This window comes from Bombus huntii, chromosome 17, assembly GCF_024542735.1.
Source record: "Bombus huntii isolate Logan2020A chromosome 17, iyBomHunt1.1, whole genome shotgun sequence".
Lineage (NCBI taxonomy): Eukaryota > Metazoa > Arthropoda > Insecta > Hymenoptera > Apidae > Bombus > Bombus huntii.
In genome coordinates, this window is record NC_066254.1 from 301950 (window position 1) to 324227 (window position 22278).

Here is a 22278-nt window from a genome sequence, read left to right on the forward strand (position 1 = left end):
AATACATTGTAAGTACTTCGCGTTGCTAGCTAATGCTGGATATGTGTCAGCATAATTTGCGGTATTCCCAATATGATAACAAAGCTGCCATTTTAATATCATTGCCAATCATGCGTTTATGTACTTTAGTCCGTTGTGTGTTGCATTATTAGACAGCAGATATTTATTCAGCTATGGAAAATACAACGCAAAGATTTGTAGAATGTACATAATAATGAAAACTGTCAAGTTGGAGCATACGAGACGTTGTTTTTTTTTCCAAAAAAATCTTTAAATCTTAATTGGTAGCTTTTTCGAGTCATCATACATAGACATATTTAACCAAAGCAATAACTTCTATTTTTTATCGAATCAATGCACGTTCGTAATGACTAAATATGTACATGATTTTATTCATTCAAATTGAGGAAAATTATCAATCCTGCGATTAAACAAACCTTGAAATGGGTCTGTGAGTGTCTCATGGGTCTGTCCGGTTCTGTAACGGTGTACATTAAAAATGTTGTTTATAATAAATAGAATAGCGTGGATCTCTTTGACCTTCTTCAAATGCCTTAGGCACATGGGTATCGAAGAGACATAATCAAAATTTACTAAGAGTAGCTAATCGACTGTTTACATATATTCTTAAAATGTATACTTGTACTAAACATTTCCCAGTACGTTTGTAATTTGACCAATGTTGTCGGATTACATTGTGTTATGTTTGAGTGTTTTCTATGACACACACGAGCTACTGTATTATAGAAAGCCATCGAATATTATGATTATTTATAACGACTAACAATGTGGTCGTAATATTTCTATGATAAATTTTAGTAACGTCAAGTAAACGTGATTTATAGAAAATGTCTCCTTTTCTCTTCTGTTTCTTTCTTTAATACGGTTCATATATAATGATGCTATGACAAAATTATTTTTTATCAGTACCTTCTCATCGGTAATTTCACAATTTCGGGATAGAAATATACAATTTTGCAGACTAGATTAATTATAGATAATTTAGTTTATCTATTCTGAACACTTTACCCCTAAAATATATATCTTTTTTTAACCGAACAACACAGACATATAAAAATTGAAAGAAATATCGAATTTGTATGCTTTAGAGGAATTATTATAATAACGTCGTAACATTGAAAAGGTTGCTCTGAAAATGTAACATTTGAATAGAAGGGCATGCTCGTCAACGTTGCTTTTGTCACGTAAAATAACAAAATAAAAAAGGAATTTGAGGTAAAAAATAAAAAAGAAAACTTTATTTTTTTTCTAACATCAATACACTTTACAATCTACTTCCGAACTCTAGGCGTGATTTTCTAAGACTGACTCTTATGAATTTACTTTCGATCGGATCCGATTACTTTCTTTTGTCATCCCTCAACATCCCCACCGTCCATGCATTTGCTAGGCGTCCGCGATCGTTGCCACGTGCTCTTTCTTCTAGAACCTTCGGTGGAAGGACCGTTGGGATGTTGATGGTTCATTAGGCACTTCAGCGATATACATTGTCGCCGAGTGCCGCCACATCTTTATCTCTATCGTCAGTCCGTCGGATTTGAAGTATGCCGGTCGTGACACTAGCGTTGTCGAGAGAGCGTTGGATCCGTGGTGAGTTGCAAATTAACTATCTAGTTTTCTTAATTATAATTGTTAGAATTTAATCTCGGAATTAAGGTTAATAAACTGTGAAAGACACAATGTTTGTGTTGAAACAATACTATGTGATATTTATTAAACAAAAATTACAGTAAATATAAGTAAACGTTGTGAATGTCGACAGTTGGCTAGTTATTCTCAGACAGACTTAGTGACCCATGACCTTGAACAGATGTGGAACCCCCCCTCTCTATGCAGTAATGAGTGTGACCTGTGTAGATGGCTTTCTGACGGCACGTGCCACGGAACCTTCCAGCAGCTTCGCGATACAAAGCGCTATGCCGTCAAAGCGCGACATCCACGTGCCGAATGATCCATCCATATCCTTATACTTCTTCCGCCGAATTCTCGGAAGAGCATGCACGCGCTAGCAGTCGCGGTACATCTAACGAACGCACTCTAGTGGGGATATCGCTGCGCAACGAAGGGAAGAATCCGTTCGATCAATCACCTCATCTGTATGCGATTAATATCGTTGTATTCCAACAATAATACGTTATTGTGATTAGTTCACTTTAAACAACCATCGTTTCCTATTTAACCAACATCTGTTTAATCCATTTATTGTAAATAAACTAATTGTAGTAAGGATCCTACAAAACGGAGTATACTATGTTTGGAATAACTTATGACATCGCTGGCTCAAGCAAATTTAAGAACGTCTACTTCCTGTTTTATGTTTACAGGTAATTCTTCATTTTATATATTCCATTTTTTCCTACAGTTTAACCAAAAGATTGATAAAATGTTTTTAGTCATCAACAATTTTCGTTAAAACTTCTTAAATTTTATTTCTTTTCATTATTTTAGGCAATTTAACGATTATTGTCGAAGGCCCAAAACTATGTGAAGAAATGCAACAATACAAAGTCACAAACAAGAACTAAACACTATATATTGAAAGTTAGCGCCTTAATGAAACATTCTATTGATGCCGATTACGTTTAATTAGGGTCACGGTCATGTAAACAGTTCTTGACACGCATATACTGAAAGCATAGAAGAAATGGTCCGAAAGTTGTGTTGTGTGAAAGGAAGACAAGAAAGGCATTCTACGTATGGGTGGCATGCTATGAATGTCACAGACAGAGACATTGGTACTTTATTCGTCTCCGCCTGCCTCGTATGAACGAAGGCGAAACTGTAAAACCGTTCCATGTTCTCTGATTTCGATGATTTGTAAAGCTCAACATTTTAAACAATCTTTTCCTCCATATGTAAACTGTGGATGGGCTACGGTCTCGGAGAAATTTGCAAAAGCTATCGGTACAGCTACAGTGTACTTTCGCTGATAATTGTGTTTCTATGGCAGCGCACGTATCATAGGCTGCCAGCGGCTGAATCTATCACTCACCCTCTCTTTGTCTTGACGAACGAGGCTGGGACGAGCTTGAGTAAAGCTCCGTACACAATTGCATATGAGATATTCTAAGATATTGTAGTATCATTGACAAGGGAGCGTAGGGGGGGGGGTGTCGTGCGAATTGTAAACGAGCGGTGTGCATGATGGGGCTTAAACAAAAGATATCAGACAAAAGACAAAGGGTTACTAAGAGACATAAACGAATTAACAGGAGTATGAGTTGAGAAGCCAGAAAGTGTGGATTGCGTTGTCGAGATAGTGTTGTTAGCGTTGTTGAGAGAGAGTTGAATTTGTGTTGACGAGAGTTGTTAATTAATTATAATACGTTGTCGCGATTAGTTCATGTTAAATAACCATTGTTTTCTGTCTAATCCATTTCTTATTAATAAACTAAGCTAAATATATTTATATTTACGATACTAAAATTGGGGGTTCGTGCTGGGATTGGACAAGACAGAAAGCGAAAAGTTTAGCAGAACTATTCCTGCTAGTTTTGAATTTGCCGGTGAGCGGTGCGATAAAAGACGATATCGTTGAACGTTGAAGTTCGTGTGGCGTTGAGAAAAAATAATAAAAATGGCAAACGTTGAGGACGAACGATTGTCAAGTGAAGAGGGTTTGACGCTGGAGGAATTGAGGAGTAAGCTTGCACAGATGGATTTGCCTATATCTGGTGCGAAGTCAGTGTTGATTGCCAGATTGAACCGAGCGTGCAAGGCTGACCGATCGACTCCTAAGGGATCGAAGTGCGGTGAAGAATTAACAAATCAGCGAGACCTAAGGAGCAGGCAGAGCGCTGAGCGCAATCAAGAAGAGGACGAAGACCTCGAGAAGCTGAGGACGAAGGAGTTGAGAGAACGCCTCGCTAGTTTGGGGTTAAAAGTAACGGAAGGAAAAACTGATCTACGCGCACGGTTACAAGCGGCCATGGATGGAAACAATATACCGTCGGAAGAAGAGAGCGCCGACGAAAGTGATGATGAAGACGATGGAAAAAGCGTAAGAGAATACAAGAGAGGTACGCGAAGGGTGTACCAGGACTGTGATGAATATTATCGAAAGATATGTGTTGGTTCGACGTTGAGCCTCAAAGACGTAGAGGACTCGTTAGAGAAATTCAACAGGGATGACCTGCTGAGTATAAATCGGTGGGTAGAAGATTTTGAAGAAATGGCAGAAGTGTGTGGTCAGACATCCACATGGTAGCTTACGCCAAGAAATTGCTCACAGGCTCTGCTCAGGCTTTTGTACGACAAGAACGATGCACAAAGTCCTAGGCAAAGCTAAACAAAAGCGCTAAAGGATGAATTCGAGAACGTAGTGAGTGACCAGCAGATACATCGCAAGCTAGCGCATAGAAGGAAAAAACAGATGAGAGTCTGCAGCAATATATGTATAATATGCGCGAGATTTCGGAACAAGGAAGGGTTGATACACAGTCGTTAGTCAACTATATTATTCAAGGTATTTCTGACGGGGTCACAAACAAAGCTACGTTATACGGAGCCAGGAACATGCAACAGCCGAAAGAACGCTTTAAGCAGTACGAAGCGATGAAAAGGGACATGAAGGTGAAAACAAAATTTGAGAAACAGAAGAGTCGTGGAACAGAGTCGATTGTGAAGCCGGCTAAAACCGAGAAGAGCGAGAAGCCCAGTCAATCTGGAGATGTAGTGAAGAAGACAAGGTGTTTTAATTGTGGTGACAAAGAACACGTGTGTGCAGAGTGTCCGAACAAGTCGAGAGGACGTAAGTGCTTTAAATATAGAGAGTACGGACACATCGCATCGAAATGCGACAATCCGGGTAAGTCCTTTAAAGAAGTTTATAATGCGCGGAATTTGTCGCGGGCGAGTTGTAAAGGTGTGAAGATCGGAAATTTCGAATTGAACGAGCTGATAGATACCAGTAGCGAATTAACCTTAATGCGAGCGGATCAGTATGTAAAAATTGGAGCGGCCAGATTAGGTCGGAAAATTGTTGAATACCGCGGTATCGGATCCGAAAGAAATTGTACACTCGGAGAATTTTCAACGAATATTCTGATAGATGATGAATCGTACGATATAAAAATACATGTAATTCCGAACATTATGATGCGACGTCCGTTGTTAATAGGCACGGATTTTCTAGATACCGTCGAGGTGAGCATGAAGGGGGAGACATCTCCATTCGTAGAGTAAAGGACGAAAATTCCGATGAGTTTCCGGAGGTCCTTAAAATAAACGTAGAGACGGGAGCACGCGAGATAGATTTGTTCCATGTCAAGAACATGCAACATACGCAGGCAGTAGACAATTTGATTTTTAAGTTATAGGTCACAGAAAACGCGCGAAGTAGGAATCGAGATGAACATAATATTGCAGGACGATCTGCCAGTTTACGAAAGGCCGCGGAGACTATCTCCACAAGACAAGGTCGAAGTTGACAAACAGATCAAAATGTGGCTGGAAGACGGAATAGTACGCCAGTCACATTCTGATTATGCCAGTCCTATTATGTTGGTCAAAAAGAAAGACGGTTCGACTAGAATTTGTGTCAATTATAGACAGCTAAATCGAAAGGTAGTGAAAGACAGAGATATCCGCTGCCCTTGATCGAAGACCACTTTGGTTTATTGCAGGGCTCGACAGTATTCAGTACTTTAGATCTTAGAACGGATTCTTTCATGTTCCTGTTGGAGAGAGTAGCAGAAGATATACGGCTTTCGTAGTCCCCACAGGCCAGTATGAATTCCTTAAGTTGCCGTTTAGATTATGTAATCCACCGGCCGTTTTTCATAAATTCATAAATGTGGTTTTCAAAGAATTGATCGCGACGAGGGTTGTGCTGACGTACATGGACGATCTGATTGTGCCGTCGACTGACCTCTCGAGTGGACTAGAAAATCTAAGATCGGCGTTGCATGTCGCTAGCGAACACGGACTACTCGTAAACTGGAGTAAGTGTCGATTTCTACAAACAAGAATAGAATATTTGGACCATATTGTCGAGGGCGGTAACATTCAACCATCGGAATACAAAAGCAGGGCCGTCGCCAATTTTCCGGAGCCTCGGTCCGCTAGAGATGTGCAGAGTTTCCTTGGCTTAACGGGATATTTTAGAAAGTTTGTGCCCCGATATTCTGTCACTGCGAGACCATTATCAGATTTATTAAGAAAAGATGTCCCATTCGGATTCGAGTCGCGCGAGCGACAAGCGTTAAGAACGCTGAAAGTAGCGCAAAGCGAGAAACCGCTGTTGAAGCTGTATTGCGTGGGAGCGGAGACTCAGTTGCATACAGATGCTTGTAGCGTGGGATACGGTGCGATTTTATTGCAACGCGACAGCGAGGACAACGTTTTTCACACTGTATAGACTTCGCCGGCTGAGGAGAAATACACCAGCTATGAGCTTGAAGTTCTGGCTATCGTGAAAGCGTTGACGAAATTCCGCGTCTACCTGCTCGGCATTTCATGTAAAATCGTTACGGACTGTTAGGCATTAACGATGCGGAAAAAGGATTTATGCGTATGTCTTGCGAGGTGAGCAATTCTTTTAGAGGAGTTCGACTACAAGATAGAGCATGGGCCCGGTAAAAGCATGATGCACGTCGATGCACTGGATCGAAATCCGTTACCCGCGGTTATGCTGATAGACGAGGGCAAGCGAGGGATTGTGGCGCACGGTTGAGGAACGCGCAGCTGCAAGAAGACCACCTGCGGCAGATTCGAGACAACATTGCACAGTATCAGGCCAATGGATATGTTTTAAAGAACAGAGTTTTGTATAGAGAAGTGAGGGATACACCGCTGTTGGTCGTGCCAAAGTTGATGCAAACTCAAGTGGTTCGACGAGCCCACGAACACGAAGGGCCGCAAAAGACTTCCACGGCGGCTGATCATATGAAGTGGTGGAACATTGATGGTGTTAGTGACGCGAGTGAAAGTAGCAATGGTGAGCACATCTGAAGGCAGATGTGTTTGTCAAGTATGACCGAGTGTAGTATCGTGGATGAGGGGCTTAGGTGGTTGTCGTGCGAATTGTAAACGAGCGGTTGCTGAACGTGTGCATGATGGGGCTTAAACAAAAGATATCAGACAAAAGACAAAGGGTTACTAAGAAACATAAACGAATTAACAGGAGTATGAGTTGAGATGCCAGAGAGTGCGGATTGCGTTGTCGAGATAGTGTTGTTAGCGTTGTTGAGAGAGAGTTGAATCTGTGTTGACGAGAGTTGTTAATTAATTATAATACGTTGTCGCGATTAATTCATGTTAAATAACCATTGTTTTCTGTCTAATCCATTTCTTATTAATAAACTAATGTGGCGGCACACGACAACAAATAACGCCACTCGACACTAACTTCTACCGGACGACGGTAGCGCAGTGGTCAGCGCCTTAGGTTACGAACGTTCTTCGGGACCCGGGTTTGAATCCCGGCACCCGTAGTTTTTCTATTCTTCTTCCACGCATCTAAATTAGAAGAAAAAAATTAGTACCCCAGCAGCGACATTTACAGCCAGCAGCTTATAATTATCACGGATATCACATACACCTCACTAAACTAAATATTATTATATTTAGGATACTACAATATGTTTGTTATGATTCAATCAAAAGCGAATGTCGTCAATATATTGGGTATTGGGTTTCGGTTTAGACTACTTATTTCAATGTAGTCAGAGCGAGACGACCTGCAACGCTAGCGTGAAGTAATAACAAACTAATTATAAAAATGGTAGGTGAATGAATAATTGTAATGTAATTGTAATTAAATATAATTGTAATAATGATATGTAGATATTTGTTAAATAATAAATGTAATAAAATAAATATTAACTTCTGACAGTATTAGAATTCATCGGTATGAATAAAAGCCATATACCATATTTGTGTAGGTAATCGGACCTACGTTTTTCTTTTTTTTTTTTTTTTATTTATTTGTTGAAATTACAATCAATTCTCGCGTTGAGAATTTTCAGTAATTTTTCTGGCGTGGCGCAGTGACATGGCTGTTTATTTACAATAAGTTAATACTTATTATAGATAGGTATAATTTATAAGTAATATAAGTAAGTGCATATGCTTAATTTGGATAATTAAATGAATCTAGCGTTTAGGTCTAGCGGGTAGTGCCTCTTCAGCCTGCGAATCTGGTCCGTCGTATCAAGTAGTCCAGTGATTAGGGGGTTTCGGTGTTTGTTGACTCTTTTGCTATATCTGTCGCTATATTTTGCTGTTTCCTCTTTGACTGTGGGTATCTTGAGGTCGCGATGGATTGTTTCGTTGGTAACATACCAAGGTGCGTCTATTAAGGATCTTAGCGTTTTCGACTGGAAGCGTTGAAGTATTTCGATGTTGGAGTTACTTGCTGTTCCCCATAGTTGGATTCCGTAGGTCCAGACAGGTTTTATTACGGTCTTGTAGAGGGTAATTTTATTCTGTATGTTTAATTTGGAGCGCCGGCCCGTGAGCTAATAGAATTTCTTTAGTTTGTCCTTTAGTTGCTTCGTTTTATCTGAGATGTGTTTTTTCCACGTTAGTCTCCTGTCCAGGGTCATGCCCATGTATCGGGCTGAGTCCCTGCTAGGAACTGTTGCATTGTTGATGGTGACCTGGGGGCAGGTTTGTTTTCGGAGCGTGAAGGTTACATGTGAGGATTTCTTTTCGTTAATTTTGAAGCCCCATTTTTGAGACCACTTTTCCACGGAGTCGAGACTTCGCTGGAGAGTGGATGAGGCTATTACCGGGTCTGCCTGGGTAGCTAATAGCGCTGTGTCGTCTGCAAATGTCGCTATTGTTATCTCGTTTGATATAGGTAGGTCGGCAGTGTAGATGAAGTACAGTAGGGGTCCGAGGACACTACCTTGGGGTATGCCGGATTCTATTGGGAATGTTGCGGAAGTGGCGTCTAGGCATTTAACCATGAATTGTCTATTGGTTAGGTAGGATTTTAGGATGGAGTAGTAGGGGTGAGGTAGGATCTTTTTAATTTATAGTAGCCCTTTTTTTCTTATAGTATAGCATATAGTATAGTATAGTATAGCATCTTTTTTTTTTATAGTAGCCCTTCATGCCATACTTTGTCGAATGCCTGTTGGATGTCTAGGAAAACCGCTGAGCAATATTTTTTCTTTTCGAGTGTCTGGCTGATCGTATGGGTTATGCGGTGGATTTGCTCTACTGTTGAATGTTGTTTTCGGAAGCCGAATTGGTGATCTGGGAGTGTTTTCAAGTTCTCTAGAAGTGGAAGGAGTCGATTCGAGAGCATCTTCTCGAATAGTTTAGACAGAGTAGGTAAAAGACTGATTGGGCGATAGGAGCTGGTATCGTATATCGGTTTACCGGGTTTTGGGATGAGGGTAATCAATGAGATTTTCCAGGCCTTAGGATAGTGTTCAAGGCGAAGGATAGCATTAAAAACCGATGTCATGAGTGCGATGCCTTTTATGGGAAGTTCCTTGATTGCTTTATTGCCTATTAGGTCGTGTCCTGCTGCATTCTTGAGGTTTAGGCAACTGATTGTTTCTGTAGTCTCTGCAGAAGTGAAGGGTTAAATAGGACATTTGGATGGGGGTGTGCAAGTATTCAGTAACGTCCGCGGCAGCTTTGGGGGAATGGGTTTTGAATACTTTAGACAAGTATTTAGCAAACAGGTTGGCTTTTTCTATAGGGCTTCGCATCCATCCACCTTGCGGACGGCGGATTGGTGGGATTATTTGTTGGGGGCGTGTGAGTTTCCTGGAGACCTACCATAGTGAGTAGTTGGTGTCGGCTGTGGGGGATAAACTGGCGAGGCATTTTTGGAAACAGTCGTTTTTATAATTTTTTAAGGTTTTCGATAGCTTTCTAGTTGCGTTGTTTAGCTTGCGTTTGTCATCCGGTGTTTTATGGGTCTGCCATACTCTTCTTAGTCTACGTTTTTCTGCTATTTTTTTTAGTATGTATTGGGGATATTCTTGTTTGCTGATAGACGGTGTGGAGAGGCGGATTGCGTTTATTATACTCGCGTTTAAGTATTCCGTGGCTGCTTCGATTTCTTCCTTTGTTTTTAGTGGAGTTAAGGCTGAAGTTGAGTGTGTAAAGACTTCTCTAAAGAGCTGCCAGTTGGTGTATTGGTTGTGAATGGAGCCATTAGGTGTATTCTCGATGATTGTTGAACTGACTGTTGCTATCAGGGGGGAATGATCAGAGGAGAGATCAGCCGAGGAGTTGATTTGGACGTGTCTTGATGAGATATTTTTAGTTACGAAGAAGTCGAGAACGTCGGGTATTTTGTTGGTGTCAGTGGGCCAGTATGTGGGTTCGTATGTGGTGAGGTAGTTGAGGTTGTTGTTTATTATGCTGTTTAAGAGGTTTTTGCCTCTTGCTGTAACCAGTCTGCTGCCCCATTGGATGTGCTTGGCGTTATAGTCTCCTCCAACTATGAATCTATTGCCCAGGGTGTCCAGGAAGTTATCAAAGTCTTCTTTGGCGATGGAGTGTCTGGGAGGGCAGTATACTGCTGAGGTGGTGATTGAGCCATGACAGTCTTCTATTGCTACGTTTGTTGCTTGGAGGTAGTCTTTCTGGAATGATGGAAGTTCGTAGTGCTTAATACTTGCTTTGATTATTATTCCGGTGCCACCGTGGGCCTTTCCGTTGGGGTGTTGGGTATGGTAGAATTTGTAACCATTTATTTTCAGGTAGTTTTTGTCGGTGAAGTGGATTTCCGATACGAGCATTACGTCGATTTGCTGGTGTTTTAGGTTCTAGTTCAAGTTTGTGATGCGCTAGATCGTTGGCGTTCCAAAGAGCTATGCGCCTTGGTTTTATTTTGCGTCGGGGCGTATTAATTTATCCATGATGAGTGTTACTAGCGATAGCTTTATTTATTTGCTCTGATTGTTTCTCTATTAGCTTTTCAAGCCTAGAGGAGTTGTCTGTGTTAGGTGAGTTGGGGACACTGTTTTGGGGAAGATTCCTTTGGCTCTTCGGGTTATTTTGGATGTCTTGTACTGCTTGGGCATAGGAGATTGAGGTGGAGATGAATTTGGTAGGACTGGGTGTTTGGTTGGTTACCCCTTTTGCTCTGAGTTTAGGGTACCTGTTTGTGTATAGAGTTTTATGGGTTTCCGGTGATTTGGCGCACTGGTCAGTGGAGTGAGTGCCTGCACATTTAACGCAGCGGAAAGTATGGTTGCAGTATTTCTGCGTATGACCGTACTTTTGGCACCTTTTGCATTGTACTATTTCTTTTTTCACAAGCGGTGGTTCGAATTTTACTATTGCGTTCATTAGGCGACTGATATTGTAGATTTCCTTATTGTTAGGCTTTTGTTTTATATCTATGAAAAATAAGGATAGCGGGTCTTTCGAGACTCTATGCCTTATATTACTTACGTTGATGACTTCGTGGCCGAGTTTTGAGAGTTCGTATTTGAGTTCGTCTATGTCTGCTGAGTGGTGGATGTTGCGTAGGACCACTCGGAAAGGTCTTTCTTGTTTGAGTTGGTACGTGTGAAAGTTGGCTTTCAATGTCTTAAGTAGTTTGGTGATTTTTCTGTATGCGTCGGGGGTTGTCGGCAGAATTTTTACTTTGTTGTTGTTGATCTTCAGCTTGTAGTTGTCCTTGGAGATATCTCTCTCTAAGGACTTGATCATTGTTTGTATGTCGATGACGTTATCCACAAATATTGGTGGGGGAGGGGGGATTCTGTGTGATTGTTGGTTTGGCGGCGGGTCTGCGATTTCCATGGCGTCGTTAGTGGATTGCAGTACGGCGAACCTGTTGTGGGTGTTTATTTGTATCGTTAATTGTTCGTTCCGGGTGTCGATCGTGTATGGTTCTGATGTTTCTATTTTCCGTTTCTTTGTAATATTAGCGTCATTGGTGCGGAGAGTTCTGCTACACTTCTGCCACGGGGGAAGTAGCGCGGGGTAGTTGCGAGTCTGCTCCGGAGAGCCTGGTCGCGATTGCTGGGCCATCATCGAGCTAGTTAATTCAAAATGAATAACTAGTCGTGAGGCTATGAGGCTAGTATTCGGGTTGGGGTTAGGTGCGTGGAATTTTCTTCTCCCTAAAGGATAGGAAACACTTGGCTGTGTTCACTTTCGACGGTTGGGCGACACGTGTTGTTTTCGGACTACACTGGGCACTAGAGACACGTCTGCACGCTTCGGCACTCCACAGCGAACTGAATTGGGTGGAATGATGGCAAATCGTTTAATTACAACTGTAGATTTTAATTACAATGTTTTTATGGATTTTCCCGAGGTTTCAGAGGGAAGGCACCGGTGTCCTCTTATCTCCGACATATATGATGTTACATCTTGTACCACGGCACTAAATCTGCGAAAAAGTGCAGAATTTCAAGTGTTTTATTTTCGTGGCTCGACATCGGACATCTAGAGTACTTAAGTGATTATGTATGTTATATTAATGACGAAAACACGTATAAATAATCGTTCATCATGCCGGAACTTTAAATGTTTCATCGAATTGTCTTATACTTTATCGACAAGGGTATGAGATATATTGGCAGATCTTGTCTAAATCCTGCTTCACTTTCGATAACGATCTTATAATTGTGTACAATTTCTCTGAAATATACCACAGTCGAGACAACCTTCATAGCGATTATTACACCTCATCGTCAAGACCGGCTAGCACATTAAAGAAATGAAAGTATACCACCTTGAATCCATTTGGTATTGTTACAAGGTTATAGCAGAATAAAAAGTACGAGTTTTCGTGAGTATCTCATTTCGTTAATTGGTCGAACAAGACGTGCAATGGACAAGTTTCGTTTGTATCTTTTGTTACAACTATGCGTGCTGACGGCGCCTCAAAAGACGATTTTAGACTCGCCAATAAATTTACACTATTATCGGCAATTTCGTAACTGGCTTCTCCAAAGTATCGGTATGTGTTTACTTAATGTGATTATTGTGTATAGTGACCATTTCCTACGATATATAAAAAGGAATGATGTGTAATTCTCAACCAATGTATTTTTAAAACGGCGCAAAAGAAAAAATGCGTTATTTTAGAAAAAGTGTACACAATACTTGTTATACAGATATACAATGTGCAGAAAGTTTATATCCCGTTTAGGGCCGAGTTGCACCACGGAAAACGATCGATGATACTTGATGTTACCAGAAATTTCTTAGCGCGAGAAAATTAAATGTTTCAATATTGTTTAAGGATGCAGTGGTAAAAGTGTAAATTACTTATTTATTAATACTCCGTTATCGATTATGAAGATTTGATCGTCATATGTAATAAATTTATTTTTAATGCTTTACAATACCTTTAAACACCATACTCTAAAATACTATAGGTTCATTCATTATTCATTTCCATTTATTTGGCACTTGTGATGTTCTTTGAAATTTTTCTCGGTGTATATTGTACATGAATCATCCGATATCAATGGCATCCAATATCGTATGCGTCGATTACTTTGTGCATAATGCCATCTAAGGGAAAAAGTACGATACTAATTGTCGAAATGAAACGAGAGATGCTCTGAAACTATAAAATAGGAAAGTGATGTAGAAGGTGGAAAAATATTTTTCTAACATTGAAGATACTTTCGCTCTGAAGCATTGACGGTACTAAAAAAGAGACATTTATAGGTGGTTTAAGTCACAAATAAAATGTAATTCAACGCAGTTTAATATATTGAACAACATCGCGCCATTTAGTGGGAAAAGTGTTATAGGACTCATAAGTAATTAACACACTGTTACGTTTATGGCAATATCTTACCCTTCGCTGTTTTAATCTTGGAATTAATATTATTCTTTTTACAATATCTACTAGGAAAGATGGATATTAATCCAGATATTGAAAATCACGTTATATTTATCATATAATATGGATATTAAATAAAAGAAATTTTCCAAAGAATATGATGTCCAAAGTTTCAAAATCATTGATTCCAAATGAAACGATGTACTTTTATCACTATTGTAAATAAAGTCATGTGTAATATGTTTCCTTTTGGGTGACTCTTTCAAAAAGCAATTTGTATGGAAAGTAATCCATGTACCGATCAAATTGTTCGCGACATAACTCAATTTATAAGAAACTGAATTTACAGATAGTTTCCTAGTTCTAGACGAAATTATATTAGTAGCCAAATAGGAGTTCTCGTGATTTTTGCATTACTGAAAATAGATTTGATTCCATGTTCGTATAAGTGAAATCACAAAATGAACTTCATCCAGATCGTAATGACTAAATCGTATAACCTAATGAAACGTATTTTCTAGGAGCAAATAATCACGATGTGAGACCAGTTCCATCGGACGTTCCATTTCCTTGCAACGTTACAGGTAGTTAACATTTTATTTATTATTGTTGAAAATTTTTTATCCATTATTATGAAAAATCGAAATCATCCTTAGATATTACTTTTTCGTATTTACTTTTCTAAAATCATTGTTTAATTTAAATTACAGTTAGACGTATTTTGCCTTGGAAATTTAAATTAATTAAACCATTATCGCCATATTTTTAAGTTGTCATTACATTTAAATAAATAGATTCATTATCGTAGCTTGGTATAATTGGTAGGATTTGTTGCTATCGGTCGGTACAATTTCAGAAACTGAGTATCCTAAATCCTTATAATAACCCTTTTAGGTGGCAGGTCTTCCAATGTTCCCGAGTCGGTTCATCGTTTGAGACCAGGTGACATAGATGTTATTGCCGCGATGGGCGATTCTTTGACAGCCGGTAGTGGAATTTTTGCAACTAATTTATTGGAGATGCTCGTCGAAAATAGAGGTGCGTCAGCTAGCATTGGTGGCGAAGGAACTTGGCGAACATACTTGACGCTTCCCAATATTTTTAAAGTACGTTACTCAAATTCTTTATTCAAAAATTGATCACGTACATAAATTATATAATCATTAATATATTTATTACTTTGTATGATTTATTAATCATAAAAGAGAATAGCGCTTTCATAGTCGGCTCTTTTTATAATTAGGAATTTAACCCCAAATTATTGGGCTATGCACTTGGAGATTCTCTGACTACTCAATCAGCTTCGCAGTTAAATGTCGCTGAGATCGCTGCAATATCCAGAGATATGCCATTTATGGCCAAACATCTAGTCAATAAAATGAGAAATGATCCGAGGATAGATATAAAGAGATATTGGAAGGTTCGTATTTTAGGTAAAATAATGAGATAATAACATGAAATTAATATTAGCATTCTGTAATATATATTAACACTGAATTTCACAATTACTTCGCCTGCTTGTGATTTCTTTCAAATCCATAATATTAGCAACATTATTGCTAGTAGTGTTGTGGTAGAAACTACTATGTTTATTATGGCTGAAAATGTGTCGAAATATTTTTATAGATATATGAAAATTATACATAGTTTTCATATATTCGTTGTGGAATAAAGAAACAGATAAGTATTTCATTTAAGTTTTATTGAAATAATTTTAAAAGTTAAGGATATTTGTTTTATGTTAGGGGATTTCCGAGTTACCAGTGAAAATCAAAAGTGTTTAGAGCAAATATCAAATTGGGCAGAAAGTTTTTTTCAGTTAGTTTAATTTTTTATTTCATTGTTCAAATAATAAAGTCCCTGTTTCTATGTTTTATAGTTGATCTCCTTATTCTTCGGGCACAATGATTTTTGTAGCAATATATGTGAACTTCCTTCTCCGTGGTCTGTTTTGGATAATCACAAAACTGATTTAATTAATACTCTTACGATATTAAGAGATAATTTAACCAGGACTTTTGTCACTATTCATATAATGCCTCACTTAAAGGAACTCGTTGCTACATGTCAAGGAAGAAAGTCTTTGAAATGCTATATAACCACTACCATTGAATGTTCATGTTTGTTCGCTTTGCAATTCAGAAATCAAAGACAGGAGTATTTTAAAATAATGGAGAGGTTCGTATAATTCAGAGAATTGTCAAAGGTTTTTGGATATCTCACGCTTAAACGAGTCGCCTGTCAAGATTTTATGTTACACAATATTTATTTCATATTGCAACATTTACAATATTATTATTAGATAATTGTAATCAATTTTATTGCAAAAAGTTATTACAAAATGACACAAGTTGACTGGCATTAAACTTATTCGATGGCAAAATCTTATGTTAAAATTATCTTCTGGTTGCTTTCAGTTTTCTACTTTAATTTAAATTGGTTAATTTTGATGAACATTAAATCAATGTGCATACATATTTTTATTATTTTAGCTTTGTACTTACGATATTAGTTAAATTTTATGAAGATAAAAGTTAAATTTATCTTAAATTTCGCAAAATTCGAACACGAAGAATTTTTCAGCGATCTACATTTCGAAATAAACTATTTGACTCGTTATTAGTGGCATGATATACAGTGAAACATATCGTGTATTTAGGAGAACCTCATCTAGTCATTAGAGGAAGGTTTTCTTAATGATAATATTCTCATTTGTAATTTGACAGTCTGTGTGCATTACTTATTTCTGAAAGTTATTTTGTTGTATTTCTTCAGTTTTTATACTTGTTGTTATTTTGTTGTATTTCTTCAGTTTTTATACTTGTTGGTTGACTCAAATAACACTGCCCTATCACCTTATGGTTATTCGAATCAGTTCCTCGTTTTTGATATTTTCCCTTGCTAGACCTAAATTATACGTGAAAAACTAATTTTATCTGAACAATACACATGTGTGTGTATAACAAGTTTGATTATTTTGTACAAAGTTCAAGACTGAGATGTTGTGAATGTCAACAGCTTAGATGACTCGAATAAATGAACGTCGATATATTTCTCTGATAGGTTTTAGATATCGACATCGATCCTATGATGCATATGAGGAATATGCAGATACAATCTTGCTCAAATTTTTTTAGGTGGCAAGAATTGGAAGAAGAAATCGCCAATTATCCAGAATTTCATAGAAATGACTTCACTGTTGTAATTTTACCAACACTTAAACACGCGAAGATACCACTTGCCAAGGATGGATTCGCCGATTTATCGTATCTTTCTGTTGATTGCTTTCACCTAAGCCAAAAATCTAACGCAATATGTAAGTATAATGGAGAAGCTTGTGTAATACCATGACTTTTACATTAATAATCAAGTGAAAATTGTTTCATGTATATCAAGTGGCAAATAATCTGTGGAACAATTTGTTAGAACCAGTTGGCAACAAATCTTCTGTTTGGACCCCATTATATGAAAGATTTTTGTGTCCTACATCGGAAAGACCATTCTTGATGACACGTGAAAACTCGCACAAGTTTTTCTAAATTGAAGACGCGTCTGTGATTTGATTTCAAGATTAAAATTGTGGGCATTAAAATTTAGTATAGTAGAATCAAAGTGCCCTTTTTATCCACAATCCAATTTTGTTAATATATCATATACTTAATTATAACTAATAATTATTTCTTAATTTGATAAAGTATATCTGTTCAGATATCTCTGTTATTGCATATGATCTCATCCCGAACTTTATGTATTTCACATTTGTAATCACAGCTGCCTTTTTTACTTTATATCTCACACTAATCTTTATCAGCGCTTTTATGAGACGTCTATGCTAAGTACATTCATATATGATTTCATGGTTTGAGAAAGAGATGTTACGAAATATAGGTTTGATTGATATTTAATTGATTCACACAGATTCAATTATGGGTTTCTATATTTCACCACCATATACAACCGTCTGAACACAACGGATACACTTAGATAATTAACACGTGGTCGACTCCTAAGACAAAAGAGCGTTGTTAGAAGTCGTACCAACTTAGCTCGTAGGAACTAGCGATCATACCAACTTAACGTTTCTCAACAAGAAAGGAGTGTAGAGTCGACGAATTTTTAATTTTCGAACGATAAATGACTGGGAATGCTTGAGAGATATTCAATGGTATTTTCAGTTATTTATTTGTCTTCCGTTTTCTATTCTGTCATCGTTGCTTGTTTGTTTCGTTCCTCTTCATTACTATCACGATAAAGTAAAAAATTAGTTACGAAATTATTATTCAGCGTAGTAAAAATTGTTCAGATTTACAGAAAAATAAATTTCCTCGGGAGTTAGCCATATTATTAATAATACATATTATTAATAATTATAAATAATACAAACCATACTATTCCATTTTGTATTGTTGAAAATAATATCGCAAATGAAAAAGTTCGTACAACTATTCTAATAGTATTTTCAAATACAACAACTATGTGTAAAATAGTTTATGCTATATAAATTTATGTTTCCAATTATTATTATTACTTCTGCTAATATTATTATTTATTATCACGCAAAGGGACGAACAAAAGTTAAAAGAAAATTCGAGTTTCTCTAATTTAATTACTGTTCTACCATGGATTAGGCTACTTTACTTTAAAACGTCATCATCACTTTTTCAGTTGTGGTTGGATGTATTAAGAAAAATTGTTACTAATCCTTTATAAAAACACGAAGTGAAACAACAACAGTAATTGTTCTTCCACAAATACTTCATTTAGTTTATTGCTTACTTTATTGCTTATTTCGAATAAAATTTCAAAACATTTTACTTTCTACTACTATTTTTCAGTTTTCTACCGCCAGGCGAGAGTACTTCGTGTACTAGTAGAAAATAATAGGTTATCTAGAAGACAAATTATATTAATAAAATGAAAGAAGTAGTAGAGTCAAATGGCTATGCTTTAACATCTAGGAAGGACACGCGTGTAACTAGCTTACACAATCCAATCAATCTGGATTTTTCATAAAAATATTAAGAAGCCAAAATTGGCGTTTTGTTTATATATTGAGGAACACCGTAGGAGCTTCACTTTGTTCGACCATTATATTGAAATGACACAAATGCCATTATCACACACCGGTATAGTGTGTCAAACATATGACTTTAACAAGATGGAACGTTTCTACTGTAATAAAAATCGTTAAAAACGATTCCTTCGTCCTTAAGTTCTTCGTCTAATTGACGAAAGCACAAACGTATCAGAAAATAAAAATTTATATATTTTATTAAGATATGTATTTACACCAAAGCAAATACAAAAATAATTATCAGATCTGATTCAGGTTAAGAACAGTACATCAGAAAATTTATACAAGTACGTAGCTGGCATTTATGTGGATAACACAAACTAGAGAGACAGGATTTTAATTAATTAATTTTCACTTATTGCGATATAATACGGAAGGTGCTGTCTTCCCATGTATTTGCCACTGCATGCGTTTAATTGTATATCATGTGTGCGAATCTTTTCCGATAAGTGTTGAGCAGTTTCTACATATAATTTGTTATAACTATTTTAACTATTTTACAAGAAAGCACGCAGAATTTTGTGACAGCAGCGCGCTAGAGGGTGCTTCAACCGTATGCAACAAGCTGGTTAGCTTAGTCAGAGTTCGTCAAAAGATTTTTGGGACAGTGAAAAAGTACTATTCAGTGTGTTTGCAGATACAGCTATGAAAAAAATGTGTGCTATTGCCAATATCATATTTAATTCTTCTAGTTGTAAAATTATACGACAATTATAAAAATTATAATATAAAATATAAAAAATTATAGAAATATAAGAAAAAGATTGTAAAATTCGAGGCAATAATTGTTTTTGCTCAAATAATCGTAAGCTGTCGCATCGCGTTCGTTTTCATATCATCAGTAGTCAATAAATGTTCCCAAAGTATCGATGAATCTAGTTGTGTCTCCCCGCTGGTTTTCTCAGTGTTCGATCGTCCAAAGGCTTAGCAATAATCCGAACCCGAATTGTCAAGGCAATCAACGACGATCGGTAATTATTTTCCATATCGAATCCGCCATTGGCATTTTCAAATTCGAACACTGAGATGGTTTCAACCGCTGTATCTTCAAAAATCTAGATTTTTCAATGAGATGAAGAGCGGGCAGCAGTATTGTTGAGAATTGTGGATCGTAATCGCCGAAATAAATATGCAGTAACATTTTAATTACATGTAGGGATGATAATAAAATAGTTTTGTATTTATTTACTGTGTGATTTACAAGATGTTCATAGATACCCATTACACGTGTTTCAGCACTCTTCTAGTCTCACTTTTACAGCATGTATACGAAACAGTGACATTCTTTTCTTCTACGAGACGCTGCGCACGCACATACTCACAAACACATAAGTGCATCACTACTGCGTAGTCGATGCAGAGTAACGCACAAAATTACATATATTGTAATAGATATAAATTTGGTGAGACGGTGTCGGCTCGCGCACTTACAATCGCAAAGTCGCTGCATACTTGCGAATCTACAGTTATATACTGTTACGTCCCGTGACCCTCCACATAAACCCCACGCCATCCATCGGTCAAGATGATCACCAGATGTCTAACATCCTTATTCGGATCTGCAATAATCCTGAGAACCGTTATAAATTTTAGCATTTTTTACAATCAAGTCCCTTAAATCCCTCAAGAATCTTTCAAATCGAAACGTTCCTTAGAGTTGTTTATTCCGGGAAAACGCGGAACAGCGAATTCTTCTCGTGTATAATGCCACTCGTGAGTACCTTTGGTAGGGAGCGGCCAGCGCCCATCCTTACCCACCAGTTGTTTCCTCATCCAATTAGCAGCGATGTCCGTTGCCCTCACTTTCTTAACGAAAATTGCTGTCAACGAATCCGCTTGTTTCGTGTTCTAGACACACCCATCAATAGTTTTACTCCCCGACATCGCCGTTTCCGAACGGCACTTGCTAGTAACTCTGAGATCTGAACACATCTCACTTGCTATTAACACTGCGCTGAGAAAACTCTACACGCGCCACGCGTAAAAGCTCAAGTCATTAAAGTTGTTGGAAATAAATAACTCAGTGTTATAATCATTCAACCAGCCTTATTATCATAATCGAAATAGGGAATCGACTAATTTGTGGCGTCGATTATCGTATGGTAACGAGAATTTACGTCTCTCGTTGGCGCGTTCTACCGCGAACGCGTCACTTCACGTAACGGCTTTTTTTTTTAAATTTATTTATTTACATTTTACAATTTGTCCAGTAGGACATTTGGTAAAATATTATAGCTTAGTGGTATAATAATATAACATGTGGATGGCTACCCCCAGTGGGATACCATTTTCGAATTTGATTGATTTATTTCTTTAGTGTGGTGAGTGTTTGTATGCTAGGTTACGTCCTTTGTGAGATCTGTTGGGTGTTTCCTTTTTAGTCTTCTTTTTATGTTTGTTGCGCCGATCGTTTCCGCTGCCAGCCGATTGGGGTGCGTTGCTATTCTTTCTCCGTACCTTCTTGCATTTCTGTTAATCTCCTTCTTGACCGTTGGTATTCCCAGGTCTTTCCGAATGTCCTCGTTTCTAACGTACCATGGCGCGTTTGCTATTGTTCTGAGTATTTTAGAATTCGCGAAACGGTGAAACAAGTACTATCTTTAGTGCGCGTGACGTAAACCCAGCTTAATATATTTTTAATCGCATACATTCGGCATTTTAATTAGCATAAGTTATTTTTAAATAGGCTCTGCACCCGGACACTGAACCGCGCGCATGTCTTTGTAGCCGATATCCACCCAGTGTATTGTGGAACAATTAGCTGTCTTGTGTTTCTCTTCATTGGTTGTTATCTGTTTTCTTTTGTGTCTACTTTCCTGTAATATCTGTTTGTTTATTTTTCATCCCTGTAAATTCTGTGGAAGGCATTAATCTGAAGGAAGGGCGGTGGCCAATACTCTTGATGTCGACAAGTGATGATTGCGACGAAAATATAACAAACAATTGTCATACACCTGCGACGGTATTGTAACGTCAATTCATATCAGAGACCAGGCCATACACCACGGACAGGATGGCACCCAGATACCTGCATATCCCTGGCGCGCACCCTCAATAGTCTTAAGTGCCTACCAGGGGCACTTGGCATTTTTATAGTTAAGGTCGTTCGGACCAAGCGAGTATTTCCTGTCGTAAATTCCGTCCCTTGTCCTTAGATACCCCCACCCCTAGCTTTCCTCAGACACAGTATCGTCAGTAAAACTTCACTTATTCTGTATCCTTAGAATAGTCAACATATCTATGTCGGTCTCTACTCTTATAAGTCGCGTACTTAATGTATCGTTGTAACTAAGTCTGACATAACGTGGTTGGAGTGAATTGTGATTTATGTTAATTCAGTGCGTGTTACATTGTGATTGCTGAATTCATAATAAAGGTTGATTAAAACCAAGTTAATAGTTGTGTTACGACTCAACTATATTTTATTTTCACCAACCAACCCAAAAATTACGTGACA

The 22278-nt window shown here is 37.9% G+C and overlaps 2 protein-coding genes across 2 annotated transcripts in view; both read left to right on the forward strand.

Moving 5' to 3' along the window:
* LOC126874980 (putative fatty acyl-CoA reductase CG5065) overlaps positions 1-22278 on the forward strand; it is a 672215-nt gene that overhangs the window by 62229 nt on the left and 587708 nt on the right. The gene's annotated exons all lie outside the window — the stretch shown is intronic.
* LOC126875125 (phospholipase B1, membrane-associated-like) lies at positions 12781-17377 on the forward strand. The gene is made up of 7 exons (XM_050637849.1): positions 12781-12910; positions 14269-14331; positions 14642-14853; positions 14991-15167; positions 15627-15925; positions 16885-17063; positions 17144-17377. The coding sequence occupies exons 1-7, from the start codon at positions 12781-12783 to the stop codon at positions 17284-17286; spliced, it is 1203 nt and encodes a 400-aa protein (XP_050493806.1). The 3' UTR covers positions 17287-17377.